This window comes from Sipha flava, unplaced genomic scaffold (assembly GCF_003268045.1).
Source record: "Sipha flava isolate LNK unplaced genomic scaffold, YSA_version1 74_pilon_pilon, whole genome shotgun sequence".
Lineage (NCBI taxonomy): Eukaryota > Metazoa > Arthropoda > Insecta > Hemiptera > Aphididae > Sipha > Sipha flava.
Window position 1 is genome coordinate 175,600 of NW_020273614.1, and position 19,368 is coordinate 194,967.

The 19,368-nt window shown below is 26.5% G+C and overlaps 1 protein-coding gene and 1 pseudogene across 2 annotated transcripts; both read right to left on the reverse strand.

Moving 5' to 3' along the window:
• Positions 1–1,240: 1,240 nt before the first annotated feature.
• Positions 1,241–12,007, reverse strand: LOC112692495 (annotated as a pseudogene).
• Positions 12,008–13,816: 1,809 nt separating this feature from the next.
• Positions 13,817–19,036, reverse strand: LOC112692532 (leucine-rich repeats and immunoglobulin-like domains protein 1). 2 transcript variants are annotated; one of them, XM_025567226.1, is made up of 8 exons: positions 18,874–18,905; positions 18,448–18,820; positions 18,156–18,356; positions 17,916–18,094; positions 17,622–17,832; positions 17,359–17,540; positions 17,021–17,284; positions 13,817–13,963 (listed from the first exon to the last, which is right to left on the reverse strand). In XM_025567226.1, coding segments are annotated over exons 1-8 (1,476 nt in total). In that variant the 5' UTR covers positions 18,876–18,905; the 3' UTR covers positions 13,817–13,899. The 2 variants fall into 2 exon arrangements, with proteins under 2 accessions (XP_025423011.1, XP_025423010.1); XM_025567225.1 differs by lacking the exon at positions 18,874–18,905 and adding an exon at positions 18,938–19,036 and having other exon boundaries at positions 13,818–13,963.
• Between the last annotated feature and the right edge of the window lie 332 nt (positions 19,037–19,368).

Below are 19,368 nucleotides of genomic sequence, written 5' to 3' on the forward strand. Positions count from 1 at the left end.
CGGTGGTTTATTTTACTAAAGTGCCAATTAACGTGAGGGGAGGAAATTACATTTAACTATTACAGAAATATAATTATGTATACTTTAAACATAAGTATCCGTATAAAACACGTATCATTTTTCTGATTTATGACATTTTGAAGGCTTTTTAAAAGACGTAATTATATTTTGATGATGTGCCGACTTTGGATTACATAAACTTTAGACTGTAATAAATGCATGAGTTACGCCTGCCTCCCTCTCACAAATGCTGCCACTGACTTTAAATATTATTATATTTGTAATGAATAACCGGTCTCGAATTATAAATTCATCACCAATTATATACAAAAACAATAATATCGGGAATTTTAACCATTTACCAAATTTTATTTTATTTTTTTGTAATTTTATTATTTATTAAGATAAATCATTTGTTTTTTTTACAAAAAAATTATATGAAATCTGGGATTAATACTTAATAATCTTTATGAATTATTATTTTACATAATAAATTTGTAAAAATTATAGGTGGTGCATCGAATAAGTAAAACTTGTTTTGGTAAAAAATATGTATACCTAGTTGTCAAAACTTTATGAAAAAAAATATTTTGTAATGAAATTGAATACATTAAAAATTTAAAAAAATATATTAAAATAAGAAGTATTACAGTACTTACAGTACTATACTACAATAATGCAGTTATTTTGATGTAAATATGACAATTTTGCTCAAATTCTGTGCGTTAATTACTGAAGATTTCTATCTGCGGATTACTTTCAACATCATAACTTCATATTTATATAAATAATATAAAATTATTTAAAAAAAATAAATAAAAATATTTTTTTATTACATAATTTAATTTTCAAACCATTACATTAACATTATATTTAAAAATGAAAAATTAAAACGATGAAAAAATCAACGCTTCTGTAAAAAAAAAAATTAAATATACATGGCGTTAATTCAAATAAATAAAAAATAAAAATATTTTAACTATATATAATATTAGACATATTTAAACATATTGAACATATTTATAATATTTTGGTTGATTATCAGTGTATATCATGTAAGTGAATTTAAATACAATAAATCATATTATGATTGCATGTACACTTTTATATAAATAAAAAAAAATTTAAAAAATAAGTGACAAAAATCAATAATTCAATAAAACAAGCCAAAATAAAAAGTGTAAAAATAGTATATTTAGAATCAATATTATTATATTCAAAGCCCAAATCAAAGACTTTTTCAATAACCCCAGTCTTCCTTAATCATGTCAGCACCTTTTTCTCCTATCATAATCGTTGGACCATTGGTATGAGCTGCTGGTATTTCCGGCATAATTGATGCATCAATAACCCTTAAATTATTTATTCCATGTACTCGTAGTCTTGGATCCACCACCGCTGAACGATCTTCTTTTGGTCCCATTTTGCATGTACCTGACAAATGATAAATAGTAAAACTTATGTGGCGAGCAGAACATTTCCAATACTCGTCGGAATCAAACGTGTGTTGAACACATCCAGGTAGTGAAGTACTGAGTATTTTAGCATCGAGTTTCTGCATCGCGTCAGTTTTTAGCATTTTTTGAACAATTCTTACTCCGGCTACAGCTACGTCCAAATCGTTTTCATTAGCAAAGTAATTTGGATCAATTAATGGGTAGTGAAATGGATTTGCATCTCTTAGCCATATACGACCTTTACTTTTTGGTCGCATAATCATTGGAAATATCACAAATCCATCCGTTTTTTCAGTGGGCTTATAAACTTCGTTATAAATATCCGTTTTCAAACCAAATAATGTATGTGTATATGCATTATCCGAGTACAAACCTGAAACCAACAGTAATTCCAAATTTGGGTAACCATCTGAAAATTCAGGTTGATCTAAATCTATAAGTGCTAAAGCTTCTGCACCACCAGGTATTGTGTAAGGACCGTTATTTTTTTCTTATGAAATTGTATAGATTAACCGGATTCTTTAATACTCTCCGAGTTTTTAATGAAATTGAGGCATTTATCATTATAGTCAAACTTCCTAAAGCCACGTGGTCCATCAAATTTTCACCGACCGGCAAATCTTTCATCAATGGAATTTTTTGATCTTTCAAGTGTTTTTTGGGTCCTATTCCCGATAACATCAATAGTTGCGGTGAATTTATTGCACCACCAGAAATAATTACTTCCTTTCGTACGAATGCTCTGTACGTTTTATTATTCGAGACGAATTCTACTCCAATTGCCGTTTTATTAACTATGTCTATAAGTATTCGGGTTACCAGGCTATATTTTTTTTACAAATAAATTGGATCTGCCTTGGGTTGGAAAAAGAAAAGCTGTATTCGTACTACAACGACGACCATTTTTCATTGTTACCTGAAACCATTATCAATTTAATAGTTAAATTTTGTGGCTTATTAATTATCTATTATATATTTTATTTTCAAATACCGCATTGAAACATATTTAATACATTCCAAGTTATAACTTAATAATTATAAAATATTTAAAATATAGTTCAAACAGTACCATTATAAGCCTATTAATATAATTTTAAGTTTTTAATTTATAAGAAAAACTAAATAACTTTATTTTAAAAAGGAATGCACTTTGTGTTCAATAGAAACTATTATGTAGATTGGATTAATATTAAATTAAGTCATTTAAATTTAATGTGGTTTTTTATTGATCCCCATGAGAGAATAAATATCTGCATTAAAACTGAAAAGTTTCAACTTTAAATCGCTTTCAAAATTCAAATTCAGTTTAAAAAAATTGAAGTAGAAAAAGCTCGTTCACACAAACACCCAGGTTGTCTAAATATAATCTTCTTCACTTGCTGATATTTAATAATTTAAAAATATATCTAATTAATGTTAATATAACATCGTTCCTGGCCTAGTATCACCCTGCCTGTATAAGGCATATATAATATGAAACTTAATCTATAAAAAAAATTTCAAATAAATTACGTAATTAAAAATTGTTCCAATGATTTCAATAATGTTTTAAAAATGTTGTTAAATACGCCGAATAGTTAAGATATTATACGTATTTATTTTATTTAATTGTAAGATATTACTTGTACTCAAACTGACTTTCAAATTACATTTTTTAAAACCACTCTTCTACTCCTTCAGCTTTCTCCCTACTATTAGGGTTTCTGCCACCCTTGTCTTAAACCTCCAATTATTACGATTTTCTACATATTTTTACTACTATTATTTACTACTATTTACTATTATTTTTACTACATTTTCTATTATGTACACACCAACAGTACTCAAATCATTCTCAATCGTATCCAACCATGAATTTATTGGTCTTCCTCTTTCTTAAATTATTATTTATCGCTATGCTGATGATACTCTTACGCTATACTAAACATTGTATTGATTTATATTTTAAGATAACTGAAATGACTGTTATACCGACTGCATTATTAATTCAAGCTTATTTTCAACCAAGTGCTCGATTAGTAGACAACATATTTAACTCATCATTTTTATATTTAGGTTGTTATTATATGATATTTTTCCGGAAATTGCAATGCCCACTTGCCTTACAAATTATAATTGAATACATATTTTATCGTTTGTAGTTACTCATAACCATAAGAATACTAATGATGTGAATTATACGTATATATAAATAAAAATAATACATAGTAGTAAAAAGTTGTATTACTATAATGAATTACAAAATTCATTAATTAATTAATCAATTACAAAGAGATCTGAGATTTGACAGGGGTTCCAAGGATAACCAACTTTGTGAAAGCACAAAGAATAAAATGGTTTGCGCACGTGATGAGAAAGTCAAGGTCAGAGTACCTTAAAGTGGCTGTTGAGTTGAGAAAACCTACAGGGAAGAAACCAAGAGGACATCCAAAGAAGCGATGGATAGATGGAATATAGCAGAACTTAGAGAAACTAGGGATACCGAATCGGGAAGAAAAAGTACAAAATCGAGAAGAGTGGAAGGAGGTGTCGGAGTTGGCAAAAGCTCTTGAAGAGTTGTGATGCCAATGGAGAAGAGACTATAATGATCGGGTTAGAATTAGATATTGCAGTTGTAAACGGGTATTAGGATTGTTTATGTATTTAATATGTAGTATAATCGATTTTAATTCAAAATTAACTCTTTTCTGGTTAAGTTCGGCTCCGCTAACTTATATTCGTCATTCACCGCTCGCCGGTGCGAATAATCCGGTTTTACAAAATAAGACGACGCGTTGTCGTCAACGGCTATTCCGTATGAACTATATTATAAATAGCCAAAGACGACTAGGAGTCGTCATAAAATATTATAAATATAACTCTTAGGAATATTGACTGTTTTATATTATTATTATGATAATTTATAAAAATAAAATATTACTTTTCAAAACAACTTTATTTATACAATATCTACATTAAATATAAATAGTCGTATTAAAAAAAAACAACAAGAAATATATTAAATTTGAAAAATAATTAACTTGACTTTTCTTTGTCTTCACTTATTTTTCTTAAAGTATTAAAATACATATAATTAAAACGATATTAATTTAAATTTTATGATATTCTTCAAAACATTTTTCTAAACATAAACCAGGCTCACCATTGCATTGTTCACAGTAATAAATTGTATCTTTACGAATACCTTTATCATAACAAATTTTACATCTTTTGTATAGATACCTTTTCTTTTCATTTTTTAGAACTTTTTTTGGCAAATGAAAGTTATGGGGTTTTTTAGTTATTAAATGATATTCATTATTATGTTCAATATTTACTTTCGTTATCGTTTGCTAAATAATCATTATCCGAATCACCAGCGAATTTTTCTTCAGAAGAAAATATTGCATCACTTTCTAACATACGCAGAAGTTCATCATCGGTTAGAACTTTATTTTTACTACCTTTCATAGGGCTTCGAGATCGACTTCTTCTCGACGGACCAGGTGGAAGATTCATATTTTATTGTAAAATTTAAAAAATTTAAAAATTACAATATACTAGTTAGGAAAACTAATGTTTCTTTGAGATTAAAAGAGAAAAAACAAAAACCGACTACACAGAATAATTTATAAATCTGTACTGAATAGCCACACACATAATTGAAATTGTTAATCAATAGCCGAATATTTTATTTATAAAATAAAAACACATATGTTTATGACGACTACGCGTCGTCGTCGGCTGGGTATTACCGACAACGTATGACGACGCGTAGTCGTCATCGGCAATGAACGTGTTAAAACAATTTTAAAACTCACATTTTAGTTGTAGAACTAACTAAAAAGTATAAAAAAGAAATTTCTAATTAGAATATTTCCAAGTTATTTATTTTTTTGGCATTTAGTACGAATTTTATTTATAGTGGCTTAATATATGCACTTTAAAGTTTGAATTGCAAACTAGTGACAAATAAGAAATTTATTTAAATTCTAAATATTATTTATTAAAAAATAAATTAAAATATTATGATATTATGGTATTAAATATTATGATTGAGCAGTTTTTGTCCATAACGTGAACTTTCGAGCCAAGTTTCGATTTCTGCAGTGCTGTCAATGAGTTAAATTATTAATAAAATAACTTTTTAAAAAATAACATGACTTACTGTAAGTTTTACTCTTTTTAGTCATTTTGGTTAGTGTCAGACCGTTGAACCCATTTTACATAATTATTATAGTCATTGAACTCCTCACACTGTGTGTGAACTGTTTAATGAGCACTGAATACATACATGGACGGAAAATATTGCACGATCAGAGTGAATTATTTATATTGTCATGCGTGCACTGAAAGTTAAATTTTCGATACGAGTAGATACGATGGAAAAAATGAAATGTTTCCGTCCAGTAGGCGAAAAATACTATTTATAATTTTACAGCTATAATTTATATTACCAAAATTCATACTGAGATCGAGCTTTGGGTTCGAACACTTTTCCAAAAATTGTGTTAAAAGATCATATGAACGTCATCATGATACCTAGCCCGTACAAGTCTATATACAAATCTATAAAAATTCAGATTGAGATTAAGTTTCGGAATTACCGACCACATATTTAAGACTTCGGCACTACTAAACGTAACTTATTTTTGACTAAGAATCTATGAGTTAGAACCCTCGCCACGTATAACCATCAAAATAATATTTACCTGTATGTAATTGATCCCGACTTGTTTTTTTCCGTTTACGTCGATTACAGGAAGACCGATTTGTGATCCGGCGTTGACAAAAGCGTTTGCTATTGGCGTCCTGTACGGCACATCAGTCACCGACAACAATCCATCCTGCCCATGATAGTCCTTTTCTGCGTTCGACACACTAACGTTTTCCGATTTCATGAAATATTTCAGGACTTCGTCGTAGCTCCATCCTTCAATAAGGAAAAATATTCGATTTTTAAACTCAACTACTAAAACATGAGATTTGAATTTTTTACCAGTGTTACCCATTTCTGCCCAACCGTCGTAATCATTTCTATTACCTCGAGTATATATCATATAATTCAGTATACTGCTTCCACCGATAACTTTTCCTCTTGGAAAGTTACATTGTTGATTCACAAAACCTGTTCATTTATCAAACGAATTTTAAATATAATTCAGTTTATATATTAAATATAATTAGCAGGAATCTATACTTAAGCAAGAATTAGTCATCGGAATTGTTTTGTACTTCCAATTTACCGACATTGTCTGCAGTTGTCCTGCAACCGCTGGTATGTCCATTAGTCGGTCAGGATCTTTACCAGCTTCAATTAGCAATACTTTCCAATTACTTATCTAGTGATAACACATAATAATGATATATTCGTATGAATTTCACATATATTTCACTACATTATCCTGATGGTAATAGTAGTTCAAATTTAAACAAAATTGCATAGTAAAAGCTGAATCTAAAAGTTTATTGATATCAAATATTTTTCAAATACTTTTAAAAATTTTCAATGACCATAATTAATATAAATTATACATAACCATAAAAATGTGAAAAGAACTAGTCTATACTTTAGAAGAAATTAGAGCTGCCTATAGAGATAGAAGGATAATATATAAATAATACAAAAACCAATCAGCTACAATAAAAATAACGGACAAAAAAAGGACAGCGATAATTAGGAAGGGTTTAAGACAAGGTTGTCAACTCTCGTCAATTCTACTTAATGTATATATATATTGAAAAACCTATTAAAGAAATAAGAGAAACGAAGTGAGATACTCAAAGCCATCAGAACAAGATAATGAAATATGATGGATCATATACTGAAACACGAAAATGAACTAACCCATAGAATAATAGAAGGGACAATTGAAGGTAAAACGGAGATCGAGAACGTCCAAGAACTTTATTTGTCAAACAAATAATCTCTGAGGCTGGAATAATAAGTTACACCGAACTGAAAAGGCTAGCTAAGAACAGAGAAGATTGGAGAGCAAATATCCAATTGCAAAACCAACCTTAAGGATTGAATACCAAAAATAAGACCTTATAATAAAGAAAATGTATATAAATATATCTATGTATATACCTTAAATATTTGTTATTGCATAAACTGTAGTCAGATAAAAATAAACATTTCCTATTTAAATACATTTTTTTTTTACAAAAAATACATATTTTTAGTTACTTTAAATGTTTAAATACTGTAAAAAAAATATAAAATTGAAGATAATTAACTTATTTTCTTGTGTAGTTTTAATTAGTTAAATCAGGGTGGTCCAACCCGTGGACTTTGAAGCCTTTTTTTTTGGCCCTCCTCCATAGAGACTTATACAAAAAAAAAAAATTCACAGTAATATTATAATAAAATTGTTATATGGTTGTATACGTTTTATGTATTTATTATAAAACGTAGGTATACATGAGTATATAATTAAGTATCAATTATGCAAAGAGTAACGTGTAAAACCATGATGAATTCAGCTCACTACGTATGTAAGAAGGTACCGTGTTATTATAGCAGCCACATCGAATCCGATTTTTATGGTGGGAACAGGGTTGCCAACTATCCAGTTCAGAAAATCGGGACATTTTTTAAATATGAGAACATATTTTTCAGATTTTAATATAATATAAAGGCAATCATTTCTGGCATAATATATTATAATATAAGATATAAGCAGGGCCGGCGGAAGGTTAATTTTTTTGGAATTTTATCGTTTTATATATGAAAATTGATATTTTCCATCATTACTTATTATATTTACTCATTTTAAATCCAAAATATTGCATATTATATTATTTTTACTGGTTCTGTAACATATTATATTATGTAGTATTAAAAAAGTACCTATTTATAAACAATAAAATATGGGATAGCCGCTAGCATTATTGTTTGGCGCAATTTACGATTATCTTTTCGGTGTCAAGATAAAGTTCTCCAAAAAAGTATGTACAATAATAATTATTGTACATAAAAATATTTATCAATGATAAAAATAATTTGCATGACGAGTGACGACAATACGTAGTCTATTGACTGTACATATTTTTACTGTACATTTATACATGCAATTTAAAAGATTTTCTTTTAACTATTCGTCTGGGAATTGTTAAAAACAACGATCATAGGGTGCTGCGCATATTTTTTAGTATATCTACACATAATTTTCTTATTTGGTGAGTGTTTTTCTATCTTAAATAATTGTACAATTATTGTAATATATATATATATAATATGTAAGGTGTGATTCAATAATAATAATATGTGCTTTAATTCAATCTTAATCAATTATAATTAATTAAATTTCCATAAGATTTTGTTAAATTTTTGGAAGACGAAATTTTATAGTTTGATCTCCTAAAATATAATTTAGTTTGTAATTAATTTTGTTAATTTTGTTAATTTTTGGAAGACGAAATTTTATAGTTTGATCTCCTAAAATATAATTTAGTTTGTAATTAATTTTGTTAATTTTGTATAAATAAATATGTACTAATTATAGAACAATCATTTATTGAAAGAGGCGGTATTTTGTTATTTGCATAGATTGGTAAATTACTTAGCACCGGCCTTGTTTATAAGTACATAACACAGATATATTTGTTCTCTATATGTATATACATTATTATTATAAATTGTGTAATAAATATGTTTAATAAAACCAATAGTAATACTATAATATTTTAGACGGAATTTTAAATTAAAAAAAAAGTATTATTAATTATCAATTCTAAATTATTCATTTTTCCAATTGTACTTTTTTCTGATTCTTCACGGAGTTCAAAAAAGCTGTATCATATTTCACTAAATTCACGAAGTCAGTACTATAACTATTTGTAGAATATATGCGATATATTTAATGTTTTAATGTTATCATTTATTCATTTTTTTTCAAGTCTACTGTTCAACGATTTCTAACATCCATCCATTTTAGTTTCATCATCGAAACTCTCTCTACACGAGAATTAGATGGTATACTTAGAATAAATTCTAATAATATTCTAATATTTTTTTAATTTCTGAATTGATATAAGTTTTAACCATTTTTCGTACACAGTTAATTTTTTTTTAGCTAACAGTTGGTATAGCAGTCTTGATAATTGTGAATTCTTCAAATATTTCATGTAAAGAAATTCTATTAACTATTCCAAATACTCCAATTGTTTTTGCAATATCTTGATAAAGTAACAAATTAAACTAATAATTATTTACATATTATTAAAACACATCATGTCATGAACAGACAGTACAACATTTCTTGTATATTACTAAACCTTAGTAAACAATAGTTCTTTCAATGTTTATCATTTTCTCAATGAACGATTCAAAAAAAAAAAAATTCAAAACAGAATAATATGTAACTAAATACTCGAAAAATTAACTAATTCAAAACTAAAAATAAATACAAACATAAGACAAGCATATACGTTTGCTTTAAATAATTTAAAACTTTCAGCCCAATGTATTTTTATTTCTTATGTAAATTATAAAATAGGTATATTCTCAAAAACAACAAAAAACATATTCTTAGAGGTGATACACTTATAAGCCTTTCACTGCCAAATCCCCCCTTCTAAATGCCACTGGTCAGTATAATAAGTATAGGCACCCACCATAAAATACAACTGATAAATAAAACATTTACCATCGAAGTTGTATAACATCTTCAATAATATTACTTATTTATTAAAATTATAAATTATTAATTATTTAAACCAATATGGTAGTATTTTTACACCCTATAATTTATAAAGACAAATTTAGTGTTATTTCAATCATTCTTTCATTATGTGTTTTGTCAATTTCTTATTTAGATAGACTTTAATTCAAAGTAGAATTATGATTATTTTTTTTGTAAATTAACTAAAAGTACTTAATTTTCTTAAGTGACGTTTATAAATAGGGATTAGAAAGTATTGTGTTCTATTACGTATAGATTAAGTAGTGAGTACTACTTAATAGTTAGTTAAATTTAATGAATCAAATTACGTCTATAAGAAATGTATATGATTTAATAAATCGATTTGTCTGAATTTATTTTTTGGATTATATTACATAACATACTTAAACATATTTATTATTTTTTTTTTTAAAAAAAAATCTAAAATATTAATAAGTAAAAATGTTCTTTTACATAAAAAAAAAAACTAGCTTTAATTTATGACCCATAAATAATGAGTTTTAAATTAAATTAAATCATAAATCATAAGTAATTTTAATGCTGATGTCTTTCCAGACAAGAAGAAAATCTTTCATTCAATGATCATTATACATATATTCAAAATAGAACATCCTCATTGCTAGGCTTTATAAATCAGAGTTGTAATAATTTTGTTTATCTACTAGCCCATAAGTCACAAGTCACTCTACTGCACCTTGCGATCAGTTTTAGACTATAATTCACTAATTTGGTTTCCTTACACTTTTGGCACAATTCAGTCTCTTGAAGCTATTCAAAATCTTTTTCTTAGTAAGTTCTTTTCGTAAGTTATAAATGTAATATTCAACGTCTGCCTCAAACATCACATAACATTTTATTGTTTTATTTAAAACTTGACAATCTACATGTTCGGAGAATATAACAGGATATATTTTTTATTTACAATTTATATTCAATGGCTATATTTACTGTCCAAACCTGTTATCAAAATTAACTTTTTTATAAATCTTAGTAATTTAATAACTTAAATCTATATTGTATACCTCTCACAACATTTATGCTATATATTTTTATTTTATATTTCCACAATAACAACAATTGTAATTTGGCTCATCCATTTAATCATATTAATTCAATTCTTAAAAAATATATACGTAGTACCCGAAAAAAAAATAATCATCACATGGTCAGGATTAATACTAATGTATTAAATTGTAAAATTTTTCTTACATTTATAAGATTACATTTACATTTATTTATTTACATTTATGTAGGTACATTTGTTATGGTAATTATATATTATTTTAGTAAGCTAATGTAAAATCAAACATGTTTAACTACAATGGGTTAAAATTATAAGTATAATTACCTCTGTAAATAGTATTTATACTCCACTGACAATATTATATTATAGTATATACACATATATACAATATAATATATGTTGTATACAAACGTTACATTATAGATATATTATATTTTATAGACTGAGAACTATTTCGTTGCGTCTTACATAATATGTTTTCTACAGCTAATAATCATTTTAAATAATTGTTCACATAAGTTGTTCGCGTCGTAAAGATGTAGGTGATTCAGTCCTAACCCGTTCCAAACATAATTATTTTTTTATTTATTTTTAATCCCAAACCATTTTTTTAAATAAAAACCAAAATGTAGCGGAATTTTTGTTACTTCTAAATTTAAAATTACTTCTGATAATCTGTTTGCCAAAACTGTTCCTGCACTGCCTGCACCAACCACTATGAAATCATACTTAAGATCAATAGCCTCTCGCTTATCAATTCCATCGGCATCCCATGGTTGAGGTTCAAATGATAATGTTGATCCAGTCTCACGTATTAAAGAATAAACAAGACAAAAAATTAAACAAAAAATCGACTGCATTTTTAAATGAAACCTAAGGAACCGATGTATAAATGTAGAACACTATAAGTATACTAAGACTAATTTATACAATTTACTAAATATTTTATTTGTTAATAGATTATTTTAAACACGAAAGAAGGGAAGTCGATTAAATTGGTAAATATTATTTTTATTTTATATTAGTTTTCTTAATACTTAATAGCTTGGTCATTAACGCTATATTTAAATCGATACCTATTATTCACCTGCTATAGTCATTAACTAACTATTTAAATATTTTAGGAAAACGCTTTATTTAGAAAATTATTTCATGTTTTTCTATTTGAAATTACTAAATAAGTACAACAAAAAAACTAACACCGAACGAAACACTTTTTACTTTATAATATTATGTAATTTATTGTCAATTGTGAAGTATTACGGTTGTACAATTATTATATTTCTTTGCTTATTGATCAGATATGACAACTTTTATCAACTAATAACAATTTTCATATTAACAAATTGCTATATAGGGCCGATATTATAAATTTGCCCCCTCCCCCGTGCCAATTTATTAAAATGTCGCCCAATACAGCTATTTCTTATTTATGCATAAGTAATTTAGGGATTTCACAACAATTATATAAATATTTAGATCTTATGTAATTTGACAAGTTGTAATATATTATTATTTATGAGATGACATAGAAATAATTTAAATAATTAATGGAAAATAATTAAAAAAATTATAATACACATGAGTATGACCCATGATTTGTTTTGTTTTTTGTATGTTTAGTGCAAAAATAATATGTATTATGTGGATAAGTATATCTCAGTTAAATGTTCATAATTATATTATTATTTATTCGTATGGCGTAATTATATTAAAAAATAAACATTTAAGTTACTTATATTATATATAAGTTATAAATAAGTTAAAAGTTATTATTTATTATTATATAATATTATATTATATATATTATAGTGTATTCATATAATTTTTATTAGTATTATAAAAATAGTGATTTTAACTATTGAAAAACTTTTCTGCCTTGTCATTTGCGAAATCTTTGATATTTTCTATTTGTCTGTTTATACAGCAGTGAACAATTTTAAATTTAAAGTCATAAAAACTATAAGTATTGAAAATAACCTCGGCTATATTTTTGCCCCTTTAATATGCCACCCTGTGCGAATGCACAGTTCGCACATGCCTTCCGTCGACCCTGTTGCTATACTACCGATTGTTTGAAAGAGTCGAGTATATGAAGTGTACTAAAATAACATTGTAATTATCTATACATTTAGTTATATCACGTTCCAAGCTTTCCAAAGTTAATAATTTAATTGAAATACTTTTGGAATATATTTTTACTTGTATTTAATTTACTTGGTAAACAGGGGTTCTAAGTTACTCCGACTGATCTCAAATAATCATTTACACTATAAACATTCGAATGATCTATGAGTATTAGTGTAGGACATTTTTGACTCTAATGTACTCATGATCATCCAGAAGTATTCTGCCGTTCTGAGTAGTACTATGCAAATATATTTTTGTCCATCTACATTTAGTATTGAAATAATTTTTGACAAAATAAATGCATTTTCATGTAGTATAAATAATTTAATAAAAACAATTACAAGACGACATACCTATATAGCAGTCTAAACAAACAAATATATTTTTTACACACATATTTAAAAAAAATTAATTAGTTTTGTTAGTATACAAATATGTAACTTATATCATTTATTTATGATTGATTAATTCATATTAAATATTTAAATATACATAATTTATAATAATAACTAATTAAACAACATAAAATATATCTAGTAAATATATTTCGTAATAAAAATAAATAGACATTAAAATTCTATAAATTAATCTATTGCTTTGACATTTTTCTGCTACGTACTTGTTATCTGTTTTCACATTGGTATCCGTCTGCAATAATTGATGTTGGCTGATAAATCGATGATTCCCTAAAACATTCAAGTTTCAAATTGAACTTAAAATATAATTAAATAAATAATTAAGTATTAAATTATAAATAGTTGTCTACTACCCCTTTGATAATTTATATTTGTATTTAGGTATCCCACACCTTTCGTTTAGTTTAAAATATATTACATAGGCGGATTAAGAAAGGAGCACTGGGAGCAAGTGTCACCCGTTGGAAAAAAAAAATAGAATTAAAAATAATGTTTATTAGTGTAACATTATTTTTTTGGGATTCATTCCAATACACCCCTACATACGCCAAAGATCAACTATATTATATATTTTCTCATATAAATTGCCCAAACCGTAAATAGATGCTGGATCCACCCTTGATATATTACTGCATTTACAAAAGTTTCTTGAACCATATTTTTCACAAAATATACATAATTATATTTATATAAGTTAAAAATGATTCAATATTAACTGAAATATATACTAGATTATTATTTTTAGTTAATGATGGTGGCTAAATTATTATTATCGATATTTATTAAATTTTAGACTATAATATTTTGATTATTAAAATAGTATTATACAGGAAAATTTAAATAAAAACCAAGTAATAGGTAATTTCATTATGCAATTAAAAAAAAAAATGTATTCAATATTTGCTATCTATTATTAATAAATCAATGGCAAGTTGAAGTCATATAATATATCCGTATTACCTATAACATTTGATAACTAATCAATTTATTTTCGTTAATATTTTAACATTTATAATTTATAATGGATCATACATGTACAATGCACATAAAGTTGTTAGATATAATGTAAACAAGAGTAATTTATTAACTATTAAAATGCTATGAAGATTAATGGGAAATTTTGTCAATGATCTAACTATCTGTAGATTGATAATCTATACGTTTAATAAATTTAACAATTAAGCCGAAAACAATAATAATCTAATACAACCATTTAGTCCGTATTCTGGGTTTTCACATTTGTTATTAATTATTTTTTTTTTTTTTATTACTGTAGTATAATAAATATACACATATGTATTAAAATTCCACAGCTGGAATAACTGAAAAAGCAATAAAATAACTTATTAGTGTTGCCATTTTCAATTAAATTAAGAAAATTATATTGTTTGAGATTTTCGAATATACAAATTAAAAGTAGAACAGGCTGTTTCAGAGGACTTAAAAATAATTTTTAAAACCATAGCTGCTATTCCTATTTCTATAAGTGCGAATACAATTTCAGATCAATTAATGGAATTATATCGTCCTTTCTGCACTTTTATTTGTTAATTGTGTGGGCCCTCCACTCACAAAATTTTGTCCTTAAAATATGTACACTCATGATGTTAGTCAAAGATAAACATTCAGCTGAGGACACTGATAACTGCCAACAGTGATTATTAGAGACCTTCTATTCCGGAAGAATAACGTAAATTTTTGGAGGAGCATGTGGTATGTGATATGCAATAGAAGTAAATGATTAATATATAAATACATTTTTTTCGGAAAGGGGTATACGTAAAGTATAACAAATAATAATAGTCATGAGTTCATGACTCTTAAACCAGGTAATAGGTAATACCAACGCGTTGGAATTTATGTTATACGAGCACATACTTTCATTTATAACTTATGTCTAACACAATAACACCCGGAGATCTGGAATATCTTGTGTTGCATTTCCCATCAACATTGTAATATGTTTCCTATATATGTTATATATATTGTATAATATATATATTCTTATATTCTTATATATATATATATATATGAATATAAGCGGGGATTTTAATAGATTCATATATTCATATTTATTAGAATACAGAGCCTATATTTGTAAATATATTATATATATATTATATATAACGTATTGTGATAATTCGTTTAGTTAAAATATTATGAGAGGACTAGTATCTTCGATTACTATCTCCCTTCTTCTAAAATATACGTATCAAACTTATAGTACATTATTATTTTTCTACTATTAAATCGCTTTTTGCAAAACAATAAACTTATTTTAATCATGGTTTTTATTAAAATTTTATAAATAAAATTTTAAATGAACGTAATGATATGTTACGTTTTTATTCCCGCCTTAAAAGTTAATATAATTTTGGATTACTGATTTTACTTTTCAATATTTATTTAATTTAAATTAAATTTTATTCGATAAAACAGTCCTCGAATAAAATTGTATTAGGTAGGTAACTATAAATTGTTTAATAAGATATTTTATTTATTAACATTTTAAATACGCTCAGGTGTAACGGCTTAACTTAAACCTATTAACTTTAACCTATTCGTGGATTATTATTATGTATAGTTATTAATATAACATGTATGTTACATTTTATCCCTATACTCAATATATAATGTGTAATGTACACGGTGTAAATTAAATTGTACATATTTTTACCAAAATGAAACTATATGCATTTATCACCAGGATGGAGTTCAATATAGTTTTCAAAAAATATCTGAACTCAAACCTGAGTACAAACATGTACTTTATACTCGGAACTATTTCCACAATCATGAACGTGAATCTTTATTAAAATACAATGGTGTCTTCATGATCTCTAATTAGAATAAAGAGATAATATACAGATTAATTAAAAAAGTAAGTAGTGAATATCACACCGCGACACTATCAAAATAACAATATAATTTACATCAAATGTCAATTAATATTATTAACTATGTCTCGTAAATGAAAAACAATTATATTTTAATCAACACATTTACAAAATTATATCAATTTTCCTTAATTGTTTTACAATGACAGGAATAATTTATATTTCTCCAAAGAGGTCATGTAATGATACATTCCACTAATAAACCACCCCCTCATCCATGAGCATGCCAAGGTTCGAGTAGAAATATTACGGTCCGTCCAAATTTGCTTGCGGAAAAAAAAATTAATTATTGCTTTCACAAAATATCAAATGTAATTAAATATTTCTCTGCCTTGTGAAAACGTGAACTTAACAAGATTATAATAGTGTTCAACAAAACTCGCTTACGTATCATAATACATACTTTAAACTTATTAAAAAAAAAAATTACCTTAGTTGAAATTCATGGGAGTAAGGTGCTTTATATTGATTGAAAATTCTGTGGTAATATGAAAGTGAATTTTTTCTTTTTGCACAGTACATCATACATCCCATTGTAAACGGAACTGCTAACAGAACACCAATCAATATTCCGACCAACAAAACTCCGTCCGTTTCAGGATGATGGTTATAATAATCTAAACAACGCATTTCGTAATGAAGGTGGTGCAAGTCCAGAATAGATTTTCCATTCATTTCAGTCGGCTCTCGGCAACTGAAGTTCAAAAAATATAACCTCACTAAAATGTATTATATTTAAAGTATCAATATTAGATGAAAAATAATTACGTAAAATCTATTAGAAATTCCGAATGTTTAGACTCCAGCATTGGAGCTAAAGTGTTCACAAACCATTGGTTTAAACAGTCACATTCCCATTTGTTACCTTGCAAATTCAATTCTTCTAATGTATCCCATCTACTCAATAAATTACTATCTAAGTATCTTAAAGCATTGTAGCTTAAGTCTAACTGTAACGAAATAAATTATTATTAAATTCTGTAATAAAAGTACGTAATTTTATCAATAGTTTTGAATGATATAATACGTACTTTAATTATGTTCGGCCATAATTCAACTTCTGATCCATCGCTCGATTTATAGCTGAACGCATTCGGATCTATTGATTCGAGTTTATAATTATGCATGCAATGAAATTCCTCGAGGTTACGAAGATTACTGAAAGCACGTGTTCCAATAGCGTTTAGTTCCGGCATGTATGACAAATGAAGTATTTTTAGTGATGGCATTTTTGGGAAATTTCTGGACCATAAAATATAATTATAAATGTTGAACACATACGCGTATTATTAAAATGTTAACATAATAGATATAAACTGACTTACAAGATACTAACTATAGGATTATAGCTCAAGTCCAATCTCTGTAACGCGTGTACTTCGCTTAGTCCTTGTGGAATTTGTGTGAATTTATTTTTTGACAAATTTATTGTTGCTAAAAACCTAGGAGTATGTAGAAAATGATCGGGTAACTCACATATGGATGTGTTGGCTAAATTTAAAACCTAAATGAAAATTAATTTAAAATTAATTTATAAATTATTAATTATTTTTGTAATTTTATACTCTCAACATGGGCAATGAACTCAACGCAAGACCGGTCGATCGATCAATAGTTATCAATGGATTCCCTGCTAGAGATAAGGAAACTAGATATTCCATTTCTTCGAAAACCCGTGAAGTAAGTGAATGAAGATTATTGTTATCTAGACGTAAAATAAGCAGACCAGTTGGTCGTATAGAAACTTTAGAATCTCCGCGACTAATCTGCAATATCAAACGCGATTTTTTTCATTGTTTACATTTAGTCAAATGCATAATTTTCCTAAAATAATAATGTTTAACAAATAACACCTACTTTGAATGTGTTTTGATTCAGGTCATCTGTGGTCAAATAATTGTAGCTAAGATCGAGTTCTTTTAAGTATATTAAGTTTATAAAAGCTAAATCCTCTATACTGCTTATCTGGTTGTGTCGGAGGGTTAAGCATTTAACTTTAGATGATGGTAACTTTTTAACATGAGTAATGCCATTATAATCGAAATGCATAAGAGTTGTATCCTTTAAGGTTTCTGTGTGTTCCCATAGATCTAAAATATTAATCAATCCGTTCTCCGTACAGTTGATTATGGAATTTTGACACACGCAAGTATCACATATAAAACATTCACTGCTGATTGCACACGTAGCAATGATAATTGAAATATATATCACAACGTTTTTAAACGACCTGGAAAAAGGCAATTTATTGTAAATGTATTATTTGTTTCTTAATTATATTACATTAACTTAGAACAATTATTATTTATTTTGAAACCAATGGTAAAATAATATATTATACACTAACATCATATTGAATAAAATATAACTACAAACAATACTTGTTGGATTTGAAACCATGAATAGATATAACTCGTGTAACGCGTAGAACTAAGTAAGAATTTCGAGTGCAAGATAAATAATTGTTATAAATCTTATCAATAGACAAACATTCTCTCTTAGATAGGTAGGTACGAAATACTACCATTGTCTAACAAAACTAAAGTAATATCATATAATTTTTCTTCTCCTTCGCCTTTCTCAAATATATCAGACAAAATACATATTGTAAATAATCTAAAATAATTCTAAAAACAATGATGTTTTTATGAATATAATACAATACAATGATGTTCATTTATTTTTATTTTAGGTTTTACCTTGACAAGTTCTACCTATATACTTAATGAATATTGTTCATTTTATCGTAAATCAATTATGCCTACATCATAAATATTT